This window comes from Eublepharis macularius, chromosome 2, assembly GCF_028583425.1.
Source record: "Eublepharis macularius isolate TG4126 chromosome 2, MPM_Emac_v1.0, whole genome shotgun sequence".
Classification (NCBI taxonomy): domain Eukaryota; kingdom Metazoa; phylum Chordata; class Lepidosauria; order Squamata; family Eublepharidae; genus Eublepharis; species Eublepharis macularius.
In genome coordinates this window covers 177,851,947-177,868,808 of record NC_072791.1, presented here as the reverse complement: position 1 = coordinate 177,868,808, position 16,862 = coordinate 177,851,947, and the positions used below count along the sequence as shown (strand labels likewise).

The following is a 16,862-nucleotide window of genomic DNA, read 5'->3' as shown; positions in this document are numbered from 1 at the left end:
GCTAAGAAGTGGTGGAGAGCAGAGGCTGTGGGCACGGGATCTTCTGCCCCCACCAGGGTCTGGCAAACCTAAGTGCAACCCTTTGCAGAGTTACTGTAGTTACTCTAAATCCATTGATTTCAATGTGCTGTTACTTAATAATGTTTAGTTTATAGGTGCTGAATAAATCAATATTTTTTACATCCTGAAAAGAGATGATGATTGATACTAGTTTGATCTTGGAAACTTTTTCTTTTTTGAAAAGGCATTTGTTGTAAGATAAAAATGTTTTTAATACAATGCTTCTGTTAAATCCACTTAATTGGATTTTTTCTTGTTCATTTCAGTTTGTTTCTCCTTGTCAGCAGAAGACCACAGAGCATTTGAATTTCAAAGTTGTGAGATTTCTATGTACTTGAAGGGTCTTATATTCTTACACTTCTCAGTTATTATTTCTTGTTCAGTTGCATGTTTGGAAAATTCTCAATTTTATTAATAATGGGAGAAACCTCCCAGTTGTGGATCCAACTCAAGGGGGTGGAAGGGGGGCAAGGGCAAGATGACAGAAGACACAGAGCCACTGGATGGAGTTCAGGAGGCCACCCACAGCTTTATTTATTACAGCTTTTACAGAGCATTGGCATCTCACAGGGCTTGGGCATGCTTGCCAGCCGATGACCCCCCCCCCATTCCCTCAGCTCGCCAACTGAGGGAGAAACTGCAGGAAGGCAGTCAGTGGGAATCTATGTGCGTGTAAGCCTCTGTGCAGTTCCCCTGCCATCTGGGAGTGAGAATGCCCCAGCGGCCCACAAGTGGGCTTGCCCCCTCTGTGCCTCACTTCCAAGATCCCTTAAGGGAATACACATCTATGGGGAAACAGTGCCCTCTGGCCATGTTTCCCCCCATATAATCTGTGCCCCATGCCAAACTGCCCCCAGAAAAGTTGTGACAGAAGTGTAACCAGCCAACAACAACCCAACTGAAAGAAAACCCCTGAACCGGAGAAGGAAGAAGCCAAACTCCATTTGTGCCAAGTCCCCACAAAAAGGGGTGAGTGGGCAGGATGCTGATCACAGACAACTATGTGAGAGGCCCAGATGGCTCACCTATTTAAGCCCTGCCTGCGTACCTGAGTGGAGCCTGCTCAAGCTAGGTCTGCTGGCAACAGGCCCTCCCATTGCCTGGCCAGGCTGCCACTGATTGGCTGGCCGGGCAGTTTGAGCCCATTGGCTCCCACAACTCACTTGTAGGCTGCTGGGAGCCACTTGGGCTGGACCACTTGGCAGCTACCTTGTCCCAGTCCTGCACCCTTGTGGCCCGCAACTAGCATGCCCCAGTGATTCTGGGGGCTTGGGCTTATTATTGGACTGTCAGTTAACATTTATTTTTAAAGATTCCTTTGATTAAAACTCTTTTGAAAGGTAAATTTAGTAAACCTTCTGCTAAGTCAGTAGCTTAATGCATCAGTATCAAGGTGATTATTGTTAGGGAGGCACAAACAATAATTTTTTGAGGGGACGGGAATCTTCATTCATCCTTGAATCCAGAATTCCTGCTTCTTATTCTGAACCCCATAGCATCATGTCCTCTGTGTGATCTTGTACCTTTTCCCAGACAACCTTTTATTATTACCTAAATGGGAAAATTCTCATTTTCTTTTTTGAAAATTCTATGCATGGGAAATATGTAATGGAGATGCCAGTTTTAATGTGGAGCTAGAATTTTTTCCATAGAAAACGTAGTCTAATCACTGGGGAAATTGCTATAATCTACATTGCTGATAGCAAAATTGTTCACCCAATTCGTTGTAAACACAGTTCTTATTACACTCAGCAGTTATAAAAGTCAACAACCCGGAAGTTTACAATTTACCTGTTTTTAAACTCATGATTATTGTGGAATGCCAAAAAAAAGAACCTACAGGTCCTGAGATTAAAAACAGTTCATGAGAAGTTTGTAGTGATCAAGATCAAGTTTTTTTGTTACTTTTAAAATAAGCAGCCAAGCTCACCTACTTAATCTTACTTCTTGCCAATAATCCATAACTCCCATTTGTCTTCACTTTTACTGTTATGAGACTAGGATAGAGTGTCTGATCAATGGTCTGGTTATGTATTACCAAATGAGAAAAATATGAAAGTTAGTAAGTCATCATGGGCTCATCCATGCCACATTATGTCCTCCATGCCTTCTGCGTTTTCCTCCATCTATTAAGGATACTATTTAAAAAAAATAAAATTTGGATAAATACACGAATTTATTACCGCCCCCTACTGTCAGTCATATTACAGACATTTAGTTTTCTAAAAAAATATGAATTTATTCTTTTCTTTGTGTCTGATGTGCATCTCATACTAGTTCTAAGACCATAACATAACATAATTCTAATTTTTGTTTGCTACAAAGTCATTGATCTCTATTTTCATCGTTCATTTTTTGCCATATGAATATAATCATAATTAAGAACCAGATAATTTTTGCTTTTCAATACATGCACAGAAAACCAGTATTTCATGCTAACTCCTGTCAAATTTCATCTTCTTAAAGATAGCTGAATTTCAAATGGAATATTCAGGAAATTACCTTTTTCTCTATGGTTCAAAACTGCCAGACATTTATCTGTTAGCTGAGATCCCTCCAATATGACATATTTAAGGATTATAATGATGTGGCTACATATGGAAGATAGTTCAGACAAAGAGATGAAGTTTCTAGCCTTTAGTTTGCTAGTTAGTTGTTTTATAAATACTGCTTGTTATTTCTATTGAGTTAAATTCATCTTTTTAAAATATAGTAGTTTATAATAGTTTGAGAGAATGTGCTTGCCAAGTTTGAATAAGAAATGAATGTGTTTGTCTTGGTGCCTTTTTACCCTTAGCATTATTAATGAATTGTAACATCTTAATTTAAGATAATATAAACACACAAAAATCGTTCCCCCACTATATGTTTAAAGCAAAGAAATTTGATCAATAAACTGGCTCTGTGATTTGCTTTTCAAAGCATTTTATCATTTTTGGACAAAGATATTTTAAAAGTATGAAGAGACTTTACCACAGAAATCAAATAACTATTTTTGTAGTCTTGTCTCTTGTGCTATCTGGCATGTATGTAGGCTAAGCTCCCTACTCATATCATTCATATTATTATTTCAAGCAAATAAAATTCCCATTAGAGAAAATCAAAAGTCTTGTTTGCAATCAGTGTCTTGATGGTTTGCCACCTCCAGGGATATCCTTGGGGGAATACATAAAGAGAAGAGGAACTTTTCTCCAATGGAGATCTTGATTTATTGAAGAGCAGTCTTCATTGCACAGATAGGGAGAATCTTCCTCCAGAATCCACAGTCTTCATAGCAAGGTTAACTTTCTTCTTGGATCCTGTTATTTATAATTAAGGATTCTTTCTTTGTGTATCACAAATGTGCATGGTGTTTTAAAATGTACCTCAAGATGGATCACCTTGAAACTCTAAGAGCGAGTTAGGGTTAATACATAGCATTCCCAGCATGCTTCTTATACCTGTATGTTATAGCAATATGTTAGGAAGACAAAAGCATAGTAGCTGTACTGCACTTTAAAATTCAAGCAGTACAATTTTAAACAGTCACATCCTGCTGAGCCCATTGTCTTTAGTGGGTTTCGAAGGATGCAACTCTGTTTAAGATGGCGTTGTAGTCTACCAGATTTTCGTTTCAAATATTTTCAGATTCTCAGGTGTACTGATGGTGAAGTTTTGATTGATACAACTTTTACAAAGATGCTTTGGTCAGTCATAAAGCTCTTGAATTCAACAGCAGCACATGGGAGGTCCCAAGGATCTTGCTTGGTATAGAAGAATGACACAAGGAGAAATGTAATACCTGTTAATTTCCCCTCTTTGAGTTCTTCTATACCAGTCTAGACTGCCTCCCCTAAGACTATTTAAAATTTAAATGACAGTAATTTTAAGATTGAACTGTATTGTCTTTTAACTTCTTCTAATTATAAATTGTAGAGTATATAACTTTGTTTTAAGTCATCTGTAGTAGTAAATACTTTTCAAACAAAAAACAAGGTTTGTGAAAGAGGTGTCTTAACACCGAAGTTCAAATGCTCTGTCTCCATCTGCTGACAGGGATGAACTCCCCCCCCCAATGGTATTAAATCATTTGAAGAAAGTGAATTAACAGGTATTAAATTTCTCCTTTGTCTAAGGGAGTATTGCTAAGACTCATCTATTATTTCCGCAGATTAATATTTCACACACCACAAATAATCCTTTTATTTGTGCATCTCTTTGAAAATCGTGTCTTAACACTGAAAAGAGAGAATCTCCTTAACAAATATGCCCAAATTTGACAGGATGTTCAGGCCAGTCAACAATGGACCATATAATAATGTCATAAAAATATGCAATTGACAGTAACATTTGGAAGATATCGTTGGGACCCTGGAAGAGGAGGGCTGGGGGCAATTTTTGTGAAGTGTTAGATTTGGAAAGTCACAAACTCTGAATGAAATCATAACTCACCCATGACATTGACTGAATGGCTATGGCCAGATCACCATCTCTCAGATTTATCCACTTCTAATTATAAGGATGCATAAAATAAGAACTATAATGAACTCTACTCTGAAAATTGTGGAGAATGAGAACAAATGATGGTTTAGAAACTTGGATAATTTGTTTCTTGTCATGTCCTTAAGTACTAAAGGGGAAAGAGAATCATGTTTCCACTGCAGAATTCTAGGTTGCCTAGACCCAACCCACAATAATGCTGCAGCATACTATGCACTGCAGATAGTCTTTATCTCCTCATATTTGACACACTTCAACCAAACCTGGGCTCCAGGAGGATTCTTCTGCCATGCTCCTTTCATCAACATTGCTATGACCTGGGAGGACCAGTTTCAGTGGTCTCAGACCAGGAATTCCATGACCTGTTTGCTGTATTCTCTGGTTGGCTGACATAAATTACAACTCCTGACAATAGTATATGGCATGGTACTATGGAGGGGGGGTGCTGATTCTGTACGCGAGGTATGTGGCTTGCATCCGCTGTTGAATACCAGAAGGTTCTGCGTGGAATCCTCTGGGGTTTTATTGCTAAGGCCATGCATACAAAGATAAATGATACACATTGGTGCTATTAAAGGTTAGAATCACTTAAAAGAGCATATTTCAATATACAGAGTTGAATCTAATGACCCTCTTCTGCTGAGGTGCTGTTCTGCAGCAGAAAGACTTCTTCTCAATCTAAAGAGGCGCGTTACTGAATTTTAGCATGAATTTTTAATGCACATATGCCTATCAATCGTACAAACATTGCTGCTGATTTTCATATCTGTTGTGAAAATTTACTAAATTTATGAGGTATGAATTTTTGATCACTCTCTTCTAGGTTATCGCCCCTGTAATCCTGGAGAATTCCGTTGTGCCGATGGAAGATGTCTTTTAAATTCTCAGTGGCAATGTGATGGAGATTTTGATTGCCCAGATCATTCTGATGAACATCCAATTAACATAAAATGCAGAAGTGCAGGTTGAACTTTTTCAATATATGCTTAATTTTGGTTTTATGTTAAAAATAATGTTTACTTTTCTTAGTGTTTAATGGTCCGCTAGTATTTGGTAGTCTGCTGACAGAATATGCAGGTCAAGGAGGTCTGAATTTTGAAAAGATTAAAAGAAGAAATATCTCTGTGTAAGCTAAACTTTCTTACTCTTGTTGAATAGATCTTCTCATGTCTTCTCTGTGTTCCCCCTTTGGGGTGCAATTTTCCTCCCTCAATTCATTATATGAAAACTTTCTGGTACCAATTCAGAGATATTTTAGGCTAACAACTGCAAACATGGCTTACTACCTAAAGAAACTGTTCTGTTAAACAGTTTGTTATTGTTGCGATGGAGTTAAAGAGGATGCCTGGTCCAGCTCCTTCCCAACAGCTGATTGACCTTACTGAATCAGGGAACTGTCTTACATAGGAAAAGGCAGTTTGTCCAAGGAATATGTGTGTGCCTCAATAACTCTGTACCATACATTATTTTTCAGCATGGGCTAAATATGCAAAATAAATAAAATATATTTCTGATACCTTTCTGTAATATATATTGGTAGTCTGTAGACAGTAAAACAAACAAAATGGTGAGTAACTGTAAATCTAGACATTTTACAGGATATATTCTCTTAATCAAAATGCAATTTTTAACAAAATACCCATTGGTTCTAAACACTAGCAGTGAGTGGTATTTGCAACAGTCGAGCAGACCAGATGGGTGCTGCATAGTGCCATGTATACATTCAGTTTGCTTTTTGTTGGACACAGATAAGGGGGAAAACACCATACTGCTGTCCACTTTGAATCTTTGGGATATGATGGGCCATGAGTCTTGTTAAGAAAATAAATCGAAGAATTTGTGAGTAGTGGGCTGAGATGTATTATCACATAATATTGACTATGGCTTGGATTCAGAGATGCACAACTGGAATCCTGAATGGGTTTAGTGCAGTTCAGCTTGCTCAAGTTCTTGTGCAACATCTAGCACTTTCCTCCCCATTTATTATAGTGCTCAGAAACTAGTTTCACAAGATCTTGTGCAAGTGGCAACACAAGTGAGGATATAAGAAGTTTAGTTAGCACAAGCAGCAACTTGCTTTTTCTTGCATTTCTGCTGCTCAAGAGCTATAGTACAAGTGAAAATGTTGTGCTGGATCCATCCTTATATATTTATTGGCAATGGAAATAAAGAGAGAGGACTACAAGTAATGGTAAGGGAGTTTGTATCTTACAGTGCATTAACCTACCACATGTTGAATTCCATTTCCTTCATGTTGATTGGTACATTCCACTTGTCACTAAAACCAATGGCAAATTATCTGTAGATGTTAATCTTGGTGGGTTACACCATATGTATACAGAGTATGAAAGTGCTATGATAACAGTTTAAGTAATTTTGTCCTATTGATAAATAAAGATGCCTCACTCATTTTAAAACCTAAATGGTTCTTCATACATTTCTTGCAATACATTTGTCTATTTTTCTTTTGGTTGTTTCTTGTTTTTAGAACAGTCATGCAACAGTTCCTTTTTTATGTGCAAAAATGGCAAGTGTGTTCCCCAAGAAGATGTTTGTGATACTAAGCAGGATTGTGGTGATGGATCCGATGAGAGAAACTGTCATATTAATGAATGTTTGAGTAAGAAAATCAGTGGCTGTTCTCAAGATTGTCAGGATCTTCCAGTTGGGTACAAGGTTGGTAGTCATGGTGTGTAATATGAATAGAGTTTTCTGTCTTAAATTTGATTTAATTTAATTTAAGTTATTACATTTATATTCCGCCCTCCCCGCATCAGCGGGCTCAGGGCGGATGACAACAATTCAACATATTAAATATCACTAAAAACTTTAAAAACTCTACAAACTTAGATAAACTTAGTAACCATGCCAAACTCTGATTTGACACTTCCTTTTAAAATAATGCTCTAATCAAAAGGGCACAAGTCTACTGTTTACCAGCTTCTTATATTCCATAAACATAGAGGGCATCAAACTTAGATGTTTGCTTTTTGTCCTTAGAGATGCCTGCCTAGTCTGACAACAATATAAAAGTCATGGGAGTTTTGGGCCTGATTAGCTCTTATGCAGAAGTTTATTTAGTGCCTACGTAGTATGAACTCAAAAATAACTTGCTTATTATAGGGTTTTTGAAACCTTTTTAGTACATACGAGTTTGCTACATGCCCTTTTCTGCATTGCGTCAGTGTTCCATAGGAGAATATACAGCTGTAACATCTTCAGGGCTTTTAAACAGACAAAATTTCTTTCCTGTTGGAATATGGTGAATAGGGATTCTTGCAGTGATCCTCTGAGAAGCAATATGGCAGTAGCCACTAACAGGGAGGACAGAGTCCTGCATTGGTTTATCTAGTTCAGTATCCTTTTAAACACAGTGATCAATCAGTTGCCTTGGATGGCCAAGAAACAAGGCATAGAAGCCAAAGCCTTTCTCTAGGGTTGCCAGGTCCACCCCCCTGAAGTGAAAGCACTTCACGGGTGAGTAGCATAGGGGACACTTATCTCATGCGTGCGTGCAGTGCACACTCCAGAGTACCCCTCTATCATGTCTGGAATGACGTCATTCCTGGTGCGACACAAAAGTGACAGGTTCCACGGGGGGTTCAAATTAACTCCAAATACAGACTTCCTAGTCTGCTTTGCAAAGGAAGTGACATGGCTTTGAAGACATACAGCAGAAACACAAAGTATGTTGTTTAGCCTCAGGTACACAAGCATGCAAGTGTATGTCGGACTAAATAAGTTCTAACGTGAAAATGTTGCCACCGCAGGTAGCCAAAGAAAGCTCAGTTCAGAGCATCCAAGTTGTGAAATTTTCTTTTTATAGTGTGCCATTATTAGAGATTTGGATGTAATTTTACTTGGATGTCTTGTTTTATATCCTTTCTGAATAAAACTGTAACATGGTGGACTGGGGAAGTTTTAATAACATGGTGGGTTGAGGGGAGCCTTAAATGTACTTAATGTCAATTTGGTTTTTATTTCCTAGTGTAAGTGTTGGCCCGGCTTTCATATGAAGGATGATGGCAAAACATGTGTAGACATTGATGAATGCTTCTCTGGCTTTCCATGCAGCCAGCAGTGCATCAATACATATGGAACCTACAAATGTTTATGTGCAGATGGTTATGAAGCACAATCTGATAATCAAAATGGCTGCAAATCTCTTTCAGGTATCACTGTTTATTTTTACACAGAACTATTAAAGCCATATTGTAAACCAAATATTAAGAAATAATTAAGTTCAGTTGTAACCTGACCTTTCAAAAGTAATGAAACGTCAGTCAATCAGGACTAAAAGATGTTTTTTGTCCCAAACAAATTAACATGTAATAAAGCCAGTGCAGTAAAGAAGTTACTGTATCAGACTTGTATGAGGAAACACAAGTTCAGTCCCTATTTGGCCATGAGCTTCATTGGTTGATTTTGAGCCATGCATGTATTGTCAGCCTAGCATATCTCACAGAATTGTTGTGAGTATAAAATGGGGACGGAGGAATGTATATTGCAGCCCACACTACTTAGAGGAAGAGTGAGACAAATTTGAAATAGTTAGATAGGTAGCTTACTGTTTGGGAGATATCTGGAGAATTGTAAGATGGGCAAATTATAAAGTTCTCAGAGGTGTTCCACACTCTCCTAGTGATATATTTTCTTAATGTGAGGGTATGCTATGCAAACTCATATACCAGTGAGCGAATAAAAATACAATGTTCCATTTAATTGCATGTAACTTGACCAAATGATGAAAGGTCAACAGTCCTATAAACTGCTGCACTACCATAGCTGTTCACCTGGTCATGGATAAGGGATCACAGTGCTACCCTGCATTAGCACCTGCAACTTTTTTCTCCTCTCTATTTATTATTAATGGAATTGTAAGCTTATTTTCAAGTGTGTTAGAACACCTTGCAATAAAATAGGATAACAAAACACTAATTAAATTGTTAAAAACACTATACCACCACAATATTAAAATAAAAGCACAGCAGAGGATAATCAGGAGAGGGCAAGAAAACATTAAAAGGGGTGCCTCCTGTGCCTGCTTTCTACCAGTGATAGAGGCTCCGCTGATCATTTTCTTCTTCTCACTACGGCTGATTATTTTGTATGGCTTTTAGTCCATTCGACACCCCAATCCCTGGCCTCACTTTTTCAACATTCACGGGCAGATGCTGGAGGAGGGAAGAGGTGGGGAACATCTGCCTTCACCAACATCTTCCATTGGTACTGTATAGGATTCAACAAGGTGCAAACAGGATTTTTTTTGGATTGCGTGAACAGATGAAGCCAACTGAACTCACAAGTGAGCACATTCCAGTGCTCTGGGACAAACAATGAAAAGTCTGTGCTACCAGAGGAGGCCAATCTAGCTTTTCTGCAATATGGAACTTGAAACAGGGATTCTCCAACTGACTGTAAATCACAGGGAGGTTTCTATGGGAATAGATGCTTTTCCTGTAGTCTGCACCAGATAAAGTTTTGTAGGCCACCTTGAAGGCACCAAAATCATATAAGAGCTTAATGTAGTTGCTTTAATATTGGTTTGACATGCTTTTATCTACTAAAAAAAAAGTAAAGGTAGTCCCCTGTGCAAACACCAACTCATTACTGACATATGGGGGACATTGCATCACGACATTTTCTTGGCAGACTTTTTAGGAGGTGGTTTGCCATTGCCTTCCCCAGTCATCTACCCTTTACTTCCAGGAAACTGGGTACTCATTTTACCAACCTCAGAAGGATGGAAGGCTGAGTCAACCTTGAGCTGGCTACCTGAACATCAAGCAGAAACATGGTTTAATAATTTCTCACTAGCTGAATTTTCTAGATTATATTCAAGTGCAGTTATATGTAGAACACATCACAGTAATCTAATTTTGTAGTCTAATCTAGACAGAGTGCTGACACAGAATGATATTCTGAATTTCTGACTACTCTCTTCTTACTGCAACCGCACATTTGACACAGCCTTGGGTCTATGTCAGTTCTCCAACTTTTTCAGTCCTCATAGGTGGATATTCAAAGATGGATAAGGCAGGGAAAATCTCCAGCCACACACATTTTCTTAAAGCAAGGATAACAGTAATAAGATTTTTGTCTTCCTGCAGAGGGCACAGCTAGCCAATCAGATACAGCTGGGAGAACGCCCCCAGGGCCACAGTCAACCCACCCAGAGCAAGGCAGAATCCAAAGGCACCTTCCATGGAGTGAACCAGAATTTTAAGCATACTTTATAACCCTTTTAATATGGGAATTTCCTTTTCTTACGACGTTTCTCTGACTGACCTCACTTTCATTTTTTCTGAACAGAGATTGAATTTATTCCACCTTCTTCTACTGTCATGTCTGTACCCCTACATCCATGTCATTGTTCTAGGTGGTGAATCATTGTTAATGCTATACCTTAATTTCATTTTGCAAATGCTCTAACCATCACTTTCGTTTCTCAAGCAGCCTGAGAACACAGCTGTCTTATCTCTTTCCTTTGAAGCTCACAGAAGTGACCTTGCACTGTCTGAAATGTTACCGTTTACTCTTATGTCTTTTGGCCTGTCTCTAAATTCTAGAAGAAATTCCCAGACCATTTCCCGTTCAAACCTGTGGTCTAAGTGGGAGGGGAGAAATGATTGAGTATTTAGAGCTGTACTTTCTTCAAGTTTCTATTCCTATCAAGGAAGTGTGTACTGCTTAGATGCTTTCTTGCCTCTTGAGTAATTCTATGGACACATATATGGGAATGATTGGATTTCTGAATAAAACCATTTAACCAAGAGCTTGGACTTCTTGTTGCAATGGTATAGAGACCTGTCTAACATATCCTGTCACCCATAGCCTGACATTTTGATAGGAATCTCTTTAATTTTCCTCTGTACCTGCACCCTTGGAGAATGACTACCAGCTTCACGTTGTTAGAGTCAGCCCCGGGGCCAACAGAGTCAGAGGATTCTACTATTCAACCAGACTTGCCACTGGGACCGGGGACAACGCCAGAAGGGACTTCCAGGGAGGCAGTACCTGAGGCCCAGACAAGAACGGAGTCTATTGAACTCGAAGAAGATACGGTCGACCTGGAGGAGGTGAACCATCAAGAGGAACTGAAAGTGTTGGAGAGCATATATGTTGGATATGCCGAGCATCGTTTCCAAAGTGTGTTGAACAGGTTACAGAGGCTGGGGGACCTTGGATTACCCCCTGGCAATGCCACAGAGTATCGTGGAGTTACAGTCAAGACAGGAACCGATCCTTTGGACATCTGTGAGTTGGGAGTCGCAGCTGGGCCAAGCAACCAGGACTGGGGCAGACACCGCAGCTACCCACACTACAGGATATGGCAACACAATCGATGTTGTTGGATTTACAAATGCAAATAGAATGTGCTTAGACTAAGGGAATTATCAAGTAATAAGAGGGGGTAAGGGTTGGAAAGCTGTTGGAAGTCGATAGAGAGGGGGGAGGAAAAGGGTGGGGGATAGGGTTAATTAGATATTGAGGGAATGTATGTATTGAATTTGAAAAGTATACTCACCAATAAAATTTTCTAAAAAAAAAAACAAATGCAGGGGGACAGTGGATTAACCCCTGGCAAAGAACACACTTTGGTGGATTATACTGTCGAGGATGAGATGGATGGATGGACGGTCAAGTGACTCAAAGGCTGTGGCTGGGCCAGCAATCCCTATCAGCGGCCAGACACCGCAAACCGTGAGATATGGGACGAATCTTACCCAGGAGGAACTAGCCCATGCATTGAGGATACAACAAGAATGGGAACAAAACCTACTCCAAGGGCAAGAGAATACAAATTCACCAGAGGCAATGGTGAGGGAAGTGACGGAGCGTGCAGGGAACCAGGGAAAACCCCTATCCTGCCGCAGCTGGGGGAAGCTCCACAAATTAGACAAGATCCTACAAACTTTATAGGTATGGCGCCGCCGGAAAGGGGAAGAGTGCTTTCAGCAACTCCCGCACAGGTCGGGGACAACCAAGTAGCCCCCTCAATTATACAGTTCCCAATAATCGCAGCAGTAACAGATGGAAGGCGTCTCATCTTGCCTTCCCCCCTAGTGACTGCACCAAATATACCCTCCCGGGAAGTAGGGATGGGTCAGTATGGGAGAGCACATATGGGAGGTGCAAATTGCCACAATGAGGATGAGAGTGCCAACAAACTTACAGACTCAAACTCCCTTACCAGTAGTGACAATTCCCACTTTACCACCCCAGCGGGGAGTGGGGCCCCAACAAAGGGGAACATGGCCATTAAGGTTCCTGCCTGCTACAGCAAGCACAGGGGCCTTGGTTACCGCCGTAGGGATGAGGGCGCCCCAAGCTGGCCAACCACAGGGAACTCCTGTCATTGTTTCAATGGGGACAAGAGTGCAAATGGGTCGTTTGCAACCAGGGGGCTCACAGGATACTCCCTTCAAAGAATATCGGGTCAACCACAAGGGACCCCTATCGTCGCCCCAATCGGCATAGGAGTACAAATAGGCCACCTGCAACCGGGGGGGGTCTCACAATATACCCCCCTCAGGGTACCCCGAGGGTGGAAGCGCAAGTCTTCCCCCCCCCACGGAGGGGTGCCTGAAGCCACTCCAAGGGCATAAGGAACCAATGGAGCCTATCGAATACCCTTCATAGCTCAGGGACACGTTCAACCACCCCCCTTGGGAGCGGCCCCGATCTACCAGCTGGTGGGGTACCAGGAAGCAGGAGCTCCCACAACAGGATTTCCACAATGATTCAAATTGGAAACCACATTCGATGGGAACCCCAGGAACTTGGGATTTTTCATAGTACAAGCCATGGAATTTTTCCAAGATTGGGGACATTTGTTTCCCTTGGAACACAGTCGAGTGAACCACTTGGGATCTCGACTGGAAGGGGCAGTAGCCGAATGATATGTAACTCTGCATGACATAGGAGCACCTGAGCTGTATGACTTAAATGCTTTTGTATATGCATTAAGAGCCCAATTTGAAGACCCACTAGAGGGAGAAAGGGCTCTCACAAAGCTCAGAACCATAAGACAAGGGTGCCACAAACCCACATCCAACTCAGGCTTAGGCTGACCTTCCCCTATCCTGAGGTAAAACTTCTCCTCTTTAAGCTTGTGAAGCTGTATACTGGGGCTGGGAAGCCTCTGGTAGCATGGTTGATGATAAGTTTCAACTTTCCTTCTTGTCCCACCCATAAGGATTATTAAAAATGGTTACCCAGCCAAGTCTTAGTAGGGAACAGATCAGGGGTTTGCGCTTCCCTTTAGCAGAAACTGGCACACAAGGCTTGGGGAGGTTCAAAAGGTAATAGAAAGTTTATTTACAGTAGGTTAAAGTCAAAAGGCAGGTAGGCAGTTGTTTGAACTGAAGAAACAGAAAGGTTTTTGTACAGGAACTTCACTGGTGTGAGGCACAAAACACTTGGTATAACACTAGGTTGCTGGCTTCTTTCAGAGGTTGACACTGCTTCACAGATGTTACACTTTATATACTCAAACACAAACACAGCACGACTTTCCCTCCTCACCAGACTTAAGGGTGCTCCACTGAGACAAACCCTTCCTAGATACTGGGCAGGCATTATAGTTATGTGATATAACCCTATTCCTGGCACTGATGGGGAGACTCCTCTCTACCCACTTCCTTGCCCCTCTATAATTCCCAGATCTCTTGAGTCTAAGTAGGAGTTAGTGCTGGTTTTTCCCACTTTAGTCCTAGGACTAAAAGTGTTTCACAAACATTATTTCCTCACACAGAGGCTTCTCAGGCTGACCCTCTCTGGTCTAAAGCCAGGCTGCAACTCCCTTCCACTCTCTTGTTTTCCTCTCCCACTCCAACTGACTGCTTCCCCAACATTCCATCCCCAACTACCGTTTCAGGCTAGCCCCGTGTGTGTGGGGGGGGGGGGGAGGAAACATGCCAATCATACTTTCACTTCTGGAAATCTCCGCATCTAAAGTTGAGTCTGTCACAAAGGGTCTAGACCCATAAGACAATATGCTGCTGAATTCAGGATTAGCCACCAAATGTCAGGACTTATCACAAAGGACTTAAAATTGAACTGTTTCAAAATGGATTGAATGTCGACCTGCTAGATTGAGCACTAATGCAAGACGACCCACAAACCCTGGCATGTGAGGTTGAAAATAGGACTCAAGTGGTGAAACTTGTTAGAATGCAGCAACATGCTGGGGCGAGGAGACCGACCACTGCAGACAGGGGCTGCAATTTGCTAGGTCCAAAAGCCCCTATCTCCGTAACTGGAAGAGAACTACAATGGCAACAAGGGCTATGTTTAAAGTGTGGGGGTACTGGACATTTTGCCGCACGATGCCCTGTAAAACCAGCGCAGGGAGGAGAGGCCAAAGTGTACCCAAACCCATGGTGCCCCCGAAACCACCTAATCAGAAAGTGCCTCTGAAACTTGGGAAGCCAGAGACTGGTTTGGATGCTGATGAGAGCCCCGGAAATACTAAGGAACCCACACAAAATAAGCGGAGGAGGATTTTACCTCACTGTCAGGAAATAAGACAGACCTGCTGTGAAAAGGCCCCAACGGCAGGTCTCTAAAGAACCCGAATCACTTAAGGTGAGAGAAAGAGGGTCCATACTGTTTATGCCCATGATGTTAGTGAATCCAAAAAAGGGAACTCATGTGTGGGTGCAAGACTTAATAGATTCCGGATGTTCCCAGGACATTTGATATGGCCTTGGTCTATGTCAGTCCTCCAACTTTTGGCAGGGAAAATCTCCAGCCACACACATTTTCTTAAAGCAAGGATAACAGTAATAAGATCTTTGTCTTCTTGCAGAGGGTACAGCTAGCCAATCAGATACAGCTGGGAAAACGCCCCCAGGGCCACAGTCAACCCACCCAGAGCAAGGCAGAATCCAAAGGCACCTTCCATGGAGTGAATCAGAATTTTAAGCATACTTTATAACCCTTTTAATATGGGAATTTCCTTTTCTTACAACGTTTCTCCGACTGACCTCACTTTCATTTTTTCTGAACTGAGATTGAATTTATTCCTCCTTCTTCTACTGTCATGTCTGTACCCCTACATCCATGTCATTGTTCTAGGTGGTGAATCATTGCTAATGCTATACCTTAATTTCATTTTGCAAATGCTCTAACCATCACTTTCGTTTCTCAAGCAGCCTGAGAACACAGCTGTCTTATCTTTTTCCTTTGAAGCTCACAGAAGTGACCTTGCACTGTCTGAAATGTTACCGTTTACTCTTATGTCTTTTGGCCTGTCTCTAAATTCTAGAAGAAATTCCCAGACCATTTCCCGTTCAAACCTGTGGTCTAAGTGGGAGAAATGATTGAGTATTTAGAGCTGTACTTTCTTCAAGTTTCTATTCCTATCAAGGAAGTGTGTACTGCTTAGATGCTTTCTTGCCTCTTGAGTAATTCTATGGACACATGGGAATGATTGGATTTCTGAATAAAACCATTTAACCAAGAGCTTGGACTTCTTGTTGCAATGGTACAGAGACCTGTCTACCATATCTTGTCACCCATAGCCTGACATCTACTCTATTAGTAATTACAAGGCATTCAAACAGCAGCAGCAGCGCAGCTGCTTTTATGAAAAGTTACAGAAGAAATTCGCTATTTGTACACCCTTCTGAACATAACTGCACCACATATTTAGAAAATTTACATGTCATACTGAAGGACTATATCATCCCCTGTCACTTTCTGTTTTAATTCCCCCTTTCAGAGGGAGTTGATGCAGAACTCTCTGATTACTGATGTCACAACTCTGACAGGAAAACTAATCTATCAGAATATATTTCTTCATATACAATTTATTGAATTGATAAAGGAAACTAAAAAATAATAACAGAGTTTTTAAAAACATAGTTCTAGAAATCAAATGACACAATTAGATCTTCACTTCAAAATATTTGTGCATTTTATATCTAGACTTGGTGGTGAAAGACAGCAAAAGCTTTACTTGGATGAACTTAAATGCAGGCAAGTAGAGCGCCAACAGTAGGATCAGTTCTGAGTCAAATATTTACTAATATCCATTTATGAGGATCTTTGCAGTTCAAACTAAGAGTACTTAAATTACGTATGGAAGTTTTTTTGCTCAGCATATATATAACTGTAATTTTTTAAAATACTATTATCAGGATATTATGTAAATGTTTAGTAACTGAAGTTTTACTCCATGGGTATAGGGGACATTTCATAGATTTATTAACATTAAAGGTTTTTTTAAAAAAAGAAGTACTTAGCTCACTACTGCCATAAAACTGTAGTGTTCATTAATTTGAACTGTTTGACAGAATTGGAAATTCTACCTTTCT

The 16,862-nt window shown here is 40.6% G+C and overlaps 1 protein-coding gene across 1 annotated transcript in view; it reads left to right on the top strand.

Moving 5' to 3' along the window:
- Positions 1 to 16,862, top strand: part of LRP1B (LDL receptor related protein 1B) — a 1,076,743-nt gene that overhangs the window by 876,086 nt on the left and 183,795 nt on the right. The window contains exons 54-56 of the mRNA XM_054970106.1: positions 5,363 to 5,503; positions 7,028 to 7,215; positions 8,528 to 8,711. Of these exons, the coding sequence (XP_054826081.1) occupies positions 5,363 to 5,503; positions 7,028 to 7,215; positions 8,528 to 8,711 (513 nt within the window). The remainder of the gene's footprint in view (positions 1 to 5,362; positions 5,504 to 7,027; positions 7,216 to 8,527; positions 8,712 to 16,862) is intronic.